General features: G+C 37.0%; 1 protein-coding gene across 2 annotated transcripts; it reads right to left on the bottom strand.

Annotated features, from left to right (window-relative positions):
- Window positions 1–3,120: 3,120 nt before the first annotated feature.
- LOC129262769 (uncharacterized) lies at window positions 3,121–13,350 on the bottom strand. 2 transcript variants are annotated; one of them, XM_064100591.1, is made up of 3 exons: window positions 13,066–13,350; window positions 10,114–10,287; window positions 3,121–5,935 (listed from the first exon to the last, which is right to left on the bottom strand). In XM_064100591.1, the coding sequence occupies exons 2-3, from the start codon at window positions 10,267–10,269 to the stop codon at window positions 4,736–4,738; spliced, it is 1,356 nt and encodes a 451-aa protein (XP_063956661.1). In that variant the 5' UTR covers window positions 10,270–10,287; window positions 13,066–13,350; the 3' UTR covers window positions 3,121–4,735. The 2 variants fall into 2 exon arrangements, with proteins under 2 accessions (XP_063956661.1, XP_054756758.2); XM_054900783.2 differs by having other exon boundaries at window positions 13,070–13,173.
- Between the last annotated feature and the right edge of the window lie 814 nt (window positions 13,351–14,164).

Here is a 14,164-nt window from a genome sequence, read left to right as displayed (position 1 = left end):
AGGGTTTATTTTTAAATGGTCTCATTCTCATTCGTCTAATTACCAGCTCGTCTACTTCAATTTGGTCTACCGTCAGTTCGTCCACTATCCACATGATCTAATTGCCATTTCCTCCACTCACAATCTCGTCTAATACACAGTTGGTCCAATATCAATTTAGTCCATACCATTTGGTCTAATTGGAATAGGTGTTAATTGGGCGAAACGAATGACATTGAAATTGATTATAGACAACCTGGTTATGAGACAAAATGGTGATTAGACGAAGTGAGTATTGGACCAAATGGTTATTGGACCGAGGGAGAGAGAGAGAGAGAGAGATCTAGACAAACAGGCAAGCAAAACAATCAAAGCCAAGAAAAGCCCCTCGAATCGGGCATGGGAAAGTAACATTTCTTTTTTTAAGAAAGGAGATTTAACAAAAGCATGTGAAGATTTAGAAATGTAAATATAAATATTAGGCCATACCATGTTTTATCAATCATGGACAATTTTAAATCAAAATGAAATACAATCAATGAGGGGGTTTGCACATAGGTTTAATATGAACTTTATTATTTTTCCTCAAATAATAAGAATTAAAAAAAGCACACACACACACACACACACAAGCATCAAACAAGCGTTGACATCGAGCTTTGTCGAGCTGATTGGCTTACAATTCTTCACTAAGAATGGTAGAAATGTTGACAATGCAATACAAATCTCTCAACTATACATTCACCCTCAAATTTATAATCATACGAATAAAAAAAATCTACGAGCTTTACATATACGTTATTAATTTATTGCACCTGTTATTGGTCTGATTTACGTATGCATTTGATAATTCATCTTTCTACTCCCTGGGGAGCATTCCAGTAAGTGCTTATATAAGTTAATTCACTATTACACCATACCGTTTTAACCAGTTTATAACTGTTGTCAACACGGTCTTGCTGATGGACGGTAATTTCTGCAGTTTGATATTCGTTTAGAACACGTAACTCTGATTACAAGCTGATGGGCAGAATCAAGTGAATAGACACATGACGTCATTAGTCATCACGCCGCCATCTTGGAGCTTGAAGCCATTGCCCTCCTTGCGTTGGTGATAATATGCAGCTGACGCATCTCCGACAACTCCCCCGTTTACGCGTATGGCTATGTCATCTGGGGCCCGTTGCAGAAAGAGTTGCAATCAATCGCAACTCTAAAAATCATGCGCAACTCGATTTTCAACCAATCAACAGCGCGCATTTGAGACTGCGCTTTATTTTTAGAGTTGCGTTTGATTGCAACTCTTTCTGCAATGGGCCCCTGATGGAGGGCGCTTTGAAATTGAGTATCCGGATATTAAAAACGACCCTAGTCCAAATTGGGGCGAAATTTAGTTAAATATGGGGAAAATTCCTTTTACAATGACTTGTGTATAAATGATAATTCTGAAATCATCTCAGAAATGCCTTTAATAAATGAGGAAAATCTGGTATGTGTGTAAAAAAAGATCAAGTCCAGGATTTGGACTTTTCGTACATTGATATCATAGCGCCCTCTCTTATTACTTCTACTACTACTTACTACAGGTCGGCCCAGACGTAAATAATCATATCTGATTGATACACGTCTGACAAAAATCAAATACACACATACACATGCAGAAGTCTACCATGTATATAAATGTAAGAATGACCCAAGTCCGTATGATTCTAAAAACGATACAAGTCCACCAGACAAAAGGCCCCGCCCACAAGAAAAGTGAATATTAATGTTCATAAAAAAAATGTACACTTAAATTTGTTTTAGGATGTTCTCTGATGTATTTTGGCCAAATTACTTTAATTGCCCAAATTAAAAATAATAATATCATTTTTTTATTTCCTCAAAATGACCTCCTATTGACTTGGGCTTTTTGTTGTTTTTATATTCATATACTCAATTATGACTTCACCATGCATAGGATCTATAGACCACATCACTTCAAAATTCACGAAAACAGATAAGGATACAGCTTGATGTATGGCGCCGCAAACATGAGCTTGAAGCTATAGGGAAAGGTACTCCATGACACAAAAAACAGTATTATGGTATCATAAAAACCCACCCGTAAAAAAAAAGTACAGCAGAAGAGAGGAAAAATGTGGAACTTTTACCGTGTTTGAACTTTTGGAATACTTTTAAATGTTTGAAATGGACCCAAAGGTGTGTTCTTGCTCTGTTAATTTTTGTTTCGTTAAGGTTCAACTTGTGGCTCTCTCTCATACCACTTTCAATTTGACAGACGAAGTGGAGTTACTCCAGGGTCCAGAATGAGTTACTCCACTTTGGAGGGCAGTATGCAAATTTTAGGATTATTTCGATCCGGGTCCAAAGCGGGCGTACTCAACCCACTTCGTGAAGAGGGTTACAAACGGAGTTAGTCCGCACCGGAAGTGCTGTATCGCCTATATCGCGAGTAACTTCATTCATTTCCGCATGGGGGAGACTCCGCCGCATCACAACCACGGAAACGACTTCGGATACACCGCTGCGGAGCTTGCCAGTTTGAAAGGGGGTGTAATGTCGGTCCGCAGTACAAGCATATCAACTCTATCCGGAGTTACTCAGGAGTAACTCCGCTTCGCCTTGAGTATGAAAACACTAGCGGCTCGCTATTGAGAGAAAACAAATGATGCAAAATAAAACAAAACAAAAAACCCACACCTTACACATTTGAAATCCACACAATTCTTTAGAAAAGTACAAATTATGTTTCCCGAAACGCATTTTGACTGAAAAAGCCGAATTTCCTTTTCAAAACGATTTTCCCTGTATAAACATGATTACTGATGTAGAGCCTAATCATGATAATAAATCATATACACGTAAAATGCCCCCCCCCCCCAAAAAAAAAAAAAAAAAAAAAAAAAGATGATTTTAAATAACAACATTTGAATCACATTCAAAGATTAAACATCATTGCTGAATTCTGATTCTACTTCTAACCTAATTTTCCTCTACAAACCAGGCAAAATTACTTATAAAATCTAACAGGGACGGCCGGCGCCAGGATATAGAAAAAACGAAATATATCATAATTGCTACACAATGACTCTGTAGTCTATACAGTAAACAGTTTGAAAAAACATAAAGATATATGACATTACTACTACTTTTATTTACATGAAAATGATTACTTATCATGCTTATAACCACGCAGGCAAACCAATAATATACAACACATTTTCTTAAAATTTCTTAGTAAAAAACATTGGAACTGTTGTAATTGTTCCCAAAAAAATGAAATGACTTTGATTAGCCTTACCCATCAGCAATTGCATTACACCCCAAACCTGATAAAATAAATTTACAATAGCCCCAATAACAATGATAGAATAGCCCTAATACAGAATTCATATAGCCCACGTATCCTTCTACAGATTTTGGTGCTATGCAGCGTTTTGAGGAATTACTTCCTATAGGTCGAAACCACGTCCCACGGATTGAAAGATTGAAAACCTTAACCACTAGACCACGACGGCCCCAATAACATAGACATGATTATTCACTGCACACAATATGGAAAACACATAATTTTTACACGCGATTTTGGCATCACTCATAAATATGATTTCTTAAAAAGGATTGGCCAAAGTAACCAGTCTGTAAGTGAATATGTGAAAGAAATGACCCAAATCAACTAATTTACTGGTTACACTGTATAAACACATGTGTTGCTTTAACACCGGACCGGAATCTATATAGGAAAACACCAGGGAAGTGTTGAAACAACACCAGTAAAGAATAAAGTCGATATTGGTTTAACACGTTAGTGTTGTTTAAATAATTCCTGGTGTTAAAGTAGTGCTGTTTCAACACCTCTTTGTTGTTTTCCTATATAGATTCCGAGCTGGTATTTTTTAGCACCGGTATTTTTGCAGTGTGGAATTTAATAGAGTATGGGTTGATATACTGGTTAAGTGATATTTGTTGAAATTAACCTATCCTTTTTGAGGTCACACAAACGAGAAAGACTACTTAAAAACAGATTAATTGTAACTAATTTAACATTACAGACCGGGTAGATGTTTCATAAAGCTGTCCGTAAGCTAAGAGCGACTTTATGACCGAGCGGTGACCCTTTCTTACGTAATAAAACGTCGCCAATGAACATTTTTGGTGCATTTACCATTTGCCACTAGAAAGGATCACCAGTCTTTCTTAAAGTCGCTCTTAACTTATGAACAGCTTTATGAAACACCCACCTGTATCGCATTGCATACAAAATGTTTTGAATCTCATCACATCTGGTATATACATGAAAAAACACGATAATCTCAATATATCTCTTTTAAATCGATATTGCTCATACATTTCCATTGCAAAGCTTGATATTGCACATGAATGTTGTAGACCGTAGTTTACAACAAGTTGATGGTTTCCAGGGTGCAGTAAAATAAAGATTAATTATTAATCGTAAACTCAATTCTCACAATTGACTGTACATTGTAGTCAATGCAATCGATCGTAGAATAATGTTCTACGATCATTGCTAAGCTTTGTGTTACGGGCCCCATGTGCCTGTCGCATAAAAATCCGATAAGACCTGATTAGTGGGTAGATATTATGCGGCTATTAACTTTAATACAATAATGAAATCGTGTAAAAAATTGAGAGGAAACAGAGAGAGAGAGAGAGAGAGAGAGAGAGAAAGTCGTATAAAGCAACGGGTCCGAATTATATTGCCACTGTAAGTTTATCATTTTTTTTTAATATACTACTTTAACCTCTTCAAAACAGCTTCGTACCCCGGTGCTTGGTTAAATACCAATATCTCATTATCACCGTTGATGGCGATATTTCCAGAGGACGTCACAATGAATTCCGATAGCAGGAACCTCGATATCTTGCATCGGACGATCACCTCGATGCGACCTGAATTTGGAGAACGCATTCCGACGTACGTGATTGGGTCATCTTGTTTTTTATACATGATGTAGATGACGTCACGACTCACTGCGCATCGCAGCTCACTCCACGTACTGTCCTGAATCGTCTCCCTGAGGACTCCTAAATCATCATATACACTGATTACCGTAATGCCGGTTTGTATTACGATCCAGCCACGGCTCATATAATATATTCCATTAATTTTCTTCCCGTCGATGGGTAAGGTTCGGATGATTTTCCCGTTCCTGGGATTCAGGAAATAGATTTTCCCGTTGAGTTCATCTCCGACCAACACCAAGCCATCCTTTGTCACGGCTACCCTAGCGCGGGCCGACGGGATGCCTATTGATTTCACCGATGCACCAGTCAAATCATAAATATGAATAGTCTTACTATTGTAGTCACTTACAACGAGTGTGTCATTGTACGCGCATGCACAGTCACAAATATCGAACTGCGCGTCCGCAATGATCGTGCGCGCTTGTTCGGTATCGGTATTTATTTCAAAGAGCCCGGATCTAACCTCGTTCGTCATGATTACACCGCTGTTGCCTTTGGTTTTTGCAAGGAGTTCTGGGTAAGATATGTTTGTGGGTATTGGGATATTACGCTGCAACTCCCACGAGTGTTGTACTCCATTGAGTGTCCCCACGAGATCTTCCGAGTCATTTTGTTGTCGGGTGAATTTGATCTTCCTGCACGAGGCTGTGACGAGGCGCACCGTATCAAGACTATCCTTGGCGACGTTCTGCAGAGTGTCGCATGGTTCGGTTTCTTCGACCGCTGTAAGGCTGGCCTTAGCTCCTGACCGCATCTTTACCTGTGCTTCAATGCGACCGCGTCTCTCTTTCATCGTGTTCTCGAAGCTTTCCCGTAGTCTGCTGATTTCGGCAAGCAAAGACCCTTTTCGTTCTCGAATCAGTTTTTCCTTCTGTTCGGTCTTTTGGTGGATTTCTCGGATGTGGCGATCCCTTTCCTTCGAAATCTTTCTGATGGCATCATCTGCTTCTTGTTTTGCTCGACTTGCCTGTTTAAAAAAAGGAAAGAAAAAAAATCAAATAATATTACGCACTCTATGATAAAGTGCTCGACAGGTCAGACGTGGCGCATGAAAGAAGAGAGGCTTGTACATTAGCCACATTTACTTTACCCGTCACTGTGATTTAAAAAGAATAGTCGGAGCAAAGGAAAATAGGAAGAAAATGGAACTCATTAAGCGGATTTTTTTTAATGAATAATTAAGAGGTATGTCTTAGACGTCTACTGTTCAATATCTATAATGTTTTATTTTTTAAATCGAACTAAAGGCCTGGTCACATCGCTAGAACTTTGTTTGAGCGGTCCTAGAGCGGTGAAAAAAAAATCATCACCGCTCGTTACCGTTAACCACCGTTAAGATGGCCCCCGTTAACACTGTGTACAATCAGCCACCGCTGATGGTCCCTCCTACCGCTCCGAATCTTTTGAGCTGCACAAAATATTGCGAGCGGTGAGGAGCAGGCAATTTCCGCTCCGGCAAAGTTCACCACCGCTCCAAAAGTTTGGCACCGCTAGACGCAAGTTCGTGGACACTTGGGTCCGATAGGCCAACGCAAAAATCTCGAACGTGGCACCGCTAAGGCAACGCCCGTGTTTTCGATATTTTTCACCCATTTCGTGCGCGGTGACGAGCGCTGTCGAAATTCGCCCCCCTCCCCTCTCTATCGTTCAAGGAACGCTCCAACAAAGTTCGGGCGTTGTATTCAGGCCTTTAACATCCTCAACTTCACATCTTGGTCATTGCCCCCATTCCCCCCCCCCCCCCGGAAAAAAAATAGACAAAACAAAATGGGTTTCATCCCAAAGAAGGTGTTTATTCTAGGAAATAGAATTAATACATCATGTATATGGTCGTGACGATCATACCATGGACCTATACTCACAATGATATTTCGCTTTTCATCGAGTTCAAGAGAGCCCACAATAAAATCACTAACATTATCACCGATAATAAATGATTTCTTTTTTTTTTATTGATTGCATGGATGATTCATTTCATATCATATCATTTCCAATTTCCGCCAACAAACCTACAATATTACGCATATATAAGATGACATATACTATTTTTCTTGTCAATTGAATCAATCTCATGTTACGTTTGTCATGCTAGTTAAGGACCAGTAACTTCGGCGTTATCATTTATTTTGTTTTCCCTTCATTTATAAGAAATAAAAAAATAATAATTTATTGTACAACAGAATGGAAAATCATATACAAAAACAAACAAAGAGAGGAAATATATCTAAATAATGTATACACAAATGTATGACAGTTCATCAGTAAATAATTATTACGATTTTTTTTAACAATTCGATCGATCCCCCCTTTTCCTTTTCAATAGAATGATTGTTCCATGGAGTTTTTAAAAACGATTTCGTAATGGCCTTTTGCTTTATTTGTAATCATCGTATTTTGTCCCATGTAATTAAAAAATGAAATCTTGATAAACGTCGAGTGTGGGGTTAGAAACCTTGAGATAAGATAGCACATATGATAATCACTCCTCATTATCTGAGCATCCGGGCTTTCGGAATGAGTTTCCTTTAGTAATTGAAAAACCAGCTGCAAATGTGAAAATCGATTATGGATATTACAAAATATATAATGAACAATTTTCTGTTTACTGATTGCTATTTCCCTTATAATGGAGACGATGAGATCTATTTAAAGAATCTTTTTAATAACCATACTGTTAAAAATAAAACTGTAAAAAAAAACAGTAGTTATTAATGGCAGCTGGGACTCACAAACAGTATAAACAATTAAAGTATTAAGGATGGGCTGTGAAAATGAAAAAAAAAGCTGGATAACTGTATATTAAAACAACCCGCCATTTTAAAACTCACGTAACATAAAATTCGCCGTTAATTTACAAATACAAACACGCTTTATCCGATAGATGCACTGCAATCAAGGTAAAAACACGATAGTTCGTCGTTATATTTACCAAAATTATTAGATTTTACTTTGTTTTGCATTTAACTTCTAATTCTACATTACATCTCACTGCATAAATAAGTTTAGTTTGTATAGTCATTATGTCGTCTGTCTGTAATACATCCTGTATTTTCTCTATTATTACTAGTATTTTTAACAATGCAATCATAATTGAGAATAATACATCCTCACTATTTTTTATGTCAAACTATCATAGCACCGCCGAGAATTCGTTGCTATAAAGATATATACATCATGTACATGAAATATGCAAAGCACTTTCGCTTTTCTCTCTATCTCTCTCTCACTCTTTGTCACTCTCTTCTTCCCGCTCTTTCCCTGTCTCCGCCTGCAACTTCATTACCATCTCTACTCATCCCTCTATTGCGATTCTAGTTCTTTATCTCCCTTCCTCTAACCTCTTCCTCTAACCTCCATAGCCATTTATAGATAGTTCTGTTACAGTGGGCAAGTGAAATAGCTTCATGAATCATATCAAGATCCATCTCGCACTATACTATGAGGAATATTAATTCAATTTCGTGTGACCTTTCAGGAATTCTCGTTTTTAAGGATTCTAGTACCTTTTCGCTTATCTGTTCGAATTGAGATAGCAAGGACGATCTATATTAAATTAGATATATATTTGATATTATACATGTGCAACTTTTTTCGCAACTCTTGTATTCAAAGATGTTGTGAATGAAAAAAAATAAATTAGGTTAATGTAATATATATATATATATGTGTGTGAGGGTGAGGGTGTGTGTGTGTGTGTGTAACATAAAGTATTAAGAAAAAGAGATGGAACAGGTGGGGACCCATCCGTAAATAAAGTAAACAATCAAGAAAGGGAAAATGCTATGAATTTTGTATATTTTCATTGATTTATAAAAAAATTAATCTATAATTTTCCCTTGAAAAATCAGAGGGAGCAATTTCTCCCCAAAACAGTTAGCCCCCCCCCCCAAGTTTCAATGGTTTTTTTTTTACAACAACATCAGCAACAACAAAATGCGTGCTCGAGGTGTTCTTATGACAACCATTAGTGATCAAATAGCTCTTGATAATATATTATTAATGGAGCGTTGTGGCCCAGTGGATAAGTCATCTGACTTTGAAACAGAGGGTCGTGGGTTCGAATCCCAGCCATGGCGTAATTTCCTTCAGCAAGAAATTTATCCACATTGTGCTGCACTCGACCCAGGTGGGGTGAATGGGTGCCCGGCTGGATTAATTCATTTAATGCATGAGCGCTGAAAGGCAGCTCGAGCTAAAACCGGGGTCATAATAATAATAACAACGCTCCTCGGAATAAAATGTTTCTAGATAGATGGCGCTATATAAATGCCTATTATTATTATTATTAATAAAATTTGACACCAAAGTAAATTGCCTTGTCCTTTATTTAAACCAATGAATACCACACTTTTCGCTGCGTGCAACCATGAATGAACGACTACTTCCAATGATTGCTGAATACCCGGGAAATACAAAACTGGATCCCGTCTTACAAAGAGTATCGATTAATCCAATCAATATCAACTACATGAAAATCCATCAATGTCAATGTTTTATACAGGAAATGTGCAAATTGTCCTTTGTTAACAAAAATGAGCATACTGAAGTATCCAGACAACAATAAACATGTGGACATATAATCATATCTATATCTGTATTAAAGAAAACATTTTGAACAGACATTCATTTAAGATGCTGGCGTTGTTGGATTTCCATGGCTGTGGTTGATTGGATCAATCCTAACTCTTAATAAGACGGAGCCTAGAGCGTCCCTGTGAATGTAAATTGCCAATACGTCCACTGCCAACTCGTCCACTCACCTTATGGTCTACCTTCATTTAGTCTAATGCCATTCCGTCCATCAACATTTCGTCTAACAACCATTTGGTCCAATAACCATTCGGTCCAATAATCACTTCGTCTAATCACCAGTTCTTCTATTACCATTTCGTCTAATAAACAGTTGGTCTAATACCCATTCATCTTTTCCTTCATTTTGCACATTTAGCACTTTAATTTTATTAAACCAAATGATATATGGACTAAATGACTAATGGACCAACTAGTCATTAGACGGAATGACATCAGACCATATGGTGAGTGGACGAACTAATGGTAGACCAAATGATCATGATGATAGTAGAGGAGTTGGCAAGTGGACGAATTGGAAATAAACCCCTGTCGATACCCGGGGTGAATACAAACCTGAACTCGCGCTTCTTTTTCAACATTATCGACGTCCTCCTCGGTAGCCGATGTAATACTCTCGACCAGGCTCTCGAAGTTTGCTCTGCCTTCGTCGCTACATCTTCCTATCTGTGATAGATATCGAGCAGTCTTCTCCTCCGTCATCATTGACATCGGAGCAGCTAGGGCGTTCTATTATATTGAATGAGATATAAAATGGAAGTCATGATGATATATACAGGTAAAGTGCAATGTCAAATTTACTCGTTCGTTATTTAAAGGTTTGTTAAGAGAGAAGGTCAATCGCATTTCGAATATATATTGTAATTTACAATTTATTTATGATATATGTAATAACGTTATCGGCAAAATCAATATACCCATTACCTTGTAAAGAAAAAAAAGTGTAAATGGGTGTGATGAAATACAAAAGGAATTATAAAGGCAATAAAACTAAGTTGAGGTTCCCTCCCAAAACAGTTCTGAATAGAGATGGTTTTTAGAAGATAACAGTCCCGTGAAACATGAGTAGAAATTGCCATGATTGTTCGTTTTATTTCATTTTTATTGATATCAAACTGCTACAATAAAAGGAAGAAGGGGCGGGAAGGGGCGGGAAGGGAGCGGGGTAGAAGAGAGAAATATAGAGAAAATAATTTCAGAGAGGAAGAGCAAGTTATGTTTCATGGGGAGGGGTAGGGGCTGAAAATTCATCAACCAAATTTCTCTCTAAAATGATTAGTAATCCTGAAAATAGAGACGCGATGAAAGGATTGTTATTCATTGGTTAGGTCGGTACAGGTTGCAAGCCTTGGAATCAATCAACGTCAAGTAATTAATTATAGTACATACACATGGATATGATATATTCGAGAAAAAAAAAGAGAAGAGATATCTGTCTGATATCATGGATATAGCATGTATAGGGCGAGTATTCACATGGTGATTATTGGCGCGTGTATATGAATTAGGGCTATACACATATACACAAAAATAAACGGAAGTAACATTGTTTTTTGGTATGAACATGTAGCAGATTAGGCAATATTTAAAATGCAATAGAAAATGACATACAGTCGTGGTAGCAAAAGTATTATTATCATTAGAATCATTTTTATTGTCATCATTTTATTATCATTTTTTTAACTATTAGTAGTGTCATTATAGTATTATTACCACTGCTATTACTACTACTACTACTACTACTACTACTACTACTACTACTACTACTACTACTACTACATACTACTACTACTACATACTACTACTACTACTACTACTACTGCTACTACTTCTATTACTACTTCTACAGCAACTTTTAGTTTTACCTACCGCAACATGGTGATGAAAATTATATTACTAGTTTTAATGATAATACAGTCACCAGTAGTCATGCATTCAATGCATCCCAAGATCTACGTACACATACCTTTACAAGCGTTATACAGATATGATATTTCGCTTTAGCTGAGTCACTAATGCAACACAATATTTTCATAATTTAGTTATTAAGTAATCCACTAGTGTAAGGTTAATGATTCATTGCATAGAAGCAAACTCAGGCAGAAGAAGACAAGTGGTGAGTATTAGCTTATCCTAGATCATTTCACCTTCTCACTCTATCTCGGATGGTGATGATGATGTTGATGATGATGACGATGATGATGACGATGATGATGATGACGGTGAGGATAATGACGATGATGACGACGTTAATGTGACGATGATGATGATGACGGTGATGATGGTAATGATGATGGTGATGATGATGACGGTGATGATAATAATAATAATGACGATGATGATGATGATAATGGTGACGATGGTAATGATGATGTTGAAATTACGATGTGTAGGTTGTGATGGTCATAATGGTGATGATAATGATGATGGTGATGATGATAATGCTTCAATTTTGTTAAGTGTTGATGATGACGACTGTGATAATGATGATAGCGAAGATGATGACAAATAACAAAAACAAACAAATTAGTTTTTTGTGTGTATTATTAACCGAAATGAGGTTTTCAGATATCCATTTAAATTGGATTACTTTCTAAATTTCTGAAATAGATCTAAACAAGATTAAGATAAACATTTAATTTATTCTATTCGAAATCTCATGCCGAGTTGGTCCACGCTTGATCAAACCAGAGTATATATGCCAGCATTATCATCAAATCTCGCCTTTTAAACAGATGGTCGTGAGTTCGAATCCTAGCCATAGCGTGTTTTCCTTCAGCAAGAAATGTAATCACACTGTGCTGCACTCGACCCAGGTGAGGTGAAAGGGTACCCGGTAGGATTATTTCCTTGAATGCACTGAGCGCCGGTGATGGTAGCTCGATCTAAAGCCGGGGTAATAATAGCAGAGCTTTGTAACCTCAGGCAAAAACGCTTTATGAATCCAGCTATTTTTATTATTATCATTAATGATATGCGAATCTTACAAATACGTAATTATAGCGCAGTGGTTAATGCCTAAGGTTGCCCATACATTATTAGAATATATGTGGCACTTTACTTTCGGGCATTTGCGACACAAAAACACTCCTACAAAATTTGATATTTAATTGATTTCGACGAGAAAGAGTTATTTGACATTCAGCGCGCTATGATCGATTAAATAAACATATATCAGCTGTTTAGGTTAAAACCAACCAACCAATTCGTAATGCTGATATAATTGCTAATACAGATAAAAATGCAAAAAAAAAAAACAACACCGGAAGGAAGTGAAATTAATAATTATGAAATATAATTAAAATTTTGAAATATACTGTACACCAAACTCATCTGACATAAAGGAGTACGAAATACGACGGCACGACAATGAATAAGAATCAGAAAAATGAACTTGTTATAGTGAAAGAAAATAAAATATCAACATTAATTAGAAAATTTACGTGAAAAATGAAAATTATTAGATACTACAAAAGAGGAAATAATGAAAATTGTGACAATAATTACCTACTTTCGGAGTAAAGAATGGATGCTTGGAGTAACTGTGAATTACCGTAGACACACAGTGAAATGCTACAGTGACAGACCTGGTTGCTTCGAATTAAGCAAAATATCGCTTCTACCTCTTTTACCCAGCGTGTATAAGCCTTTCCCAGGGTCGAATAATGCTAGCAAGAGCGAACAGGCAATGCATTTAACGTCCAACAAAATACCCCGATCTAAAGCTTTTTGCGCAGATAAATGCATACGTGACGCCAATATGATGACTATGTGTGTGGCTTCGTGTATGGCACACAACGCTCGGTTATGCGTGTGTGTATGTGATAAAGATTGCGCGTGTGGGTGTGGGTTTTGTTGTGCGTGCGTGGCAATAGCGCTGCAAGGCAAGTCTGGGCGTCGCATATGAAGATGTTAAAGTGATTACGTCATAAAGGGAAAATGAGATGCAAAGGGATTTTAGAGACTGTGTAATCGCCGGGAGAGGTAGTGGATAGCTATTGTAGTCAAAGAAAGAAGGCATCGAATAGCGAATAGGGAAATATACAAGGTTATTACTAATACGTAATAGGCGAACGGAAATGGAGACATAGATGCAATAGCCAAGGATGAACTAATTACAATGGGTAGAAACATAATGATATGATGAAAGCATGCAAAAGGTAAATGATCATATTTCATGAGGGATGAATAAAGTAGAAGTAATAGAGAGAAAACATACAGGGATAAAATAGAAAATTAATCAACATTACATTTTCTTTGGTTATTCATGTTATCAGAAATATATCTGTATTCAATAAATATACGAACTATTCCTAGGCTGCATGTATCTTGCAAGGGTGCCACGATGTCTGTTAATATTGTTAAATGAAGTGTGCTATTTTGCTTTCATTATTTTCCAAGTGGAATCATGATACAATCTCCCTTTACATATGAAACCTAAAACGAATTTAGCAAATCGCGTTATGAATATATAAATACTCATCAATCAGATTTTATGGAAATTAAACGTGTTTTTTTGTCATACAATCAGAGATTATGACATTTTCACCATTGAAAACTCTAGCATAGAAACTAATATCGAAATAGGATAAGATCGTAACTGTAA

Source organism: Lytechinus pictus, chromosome 6 (assembly GCF_037042905.1).
Source record: "Lytechinus pictus isolate F3 Inbred chromosome 6, Lp3.0, whole genome shotgun sequence".
NCBI classification, from domain to species: Eukaryota; Metazoa; Echinodermata; class Echinoidea; order Temnopleuroida; family Toxopneustidae; genus Lytechinus; species Lytechinus pictus.
Note: the sequence above shows the minus strand (reverse complement) of the source record. Positions and strands in the feature narration are given on the sequence as shown.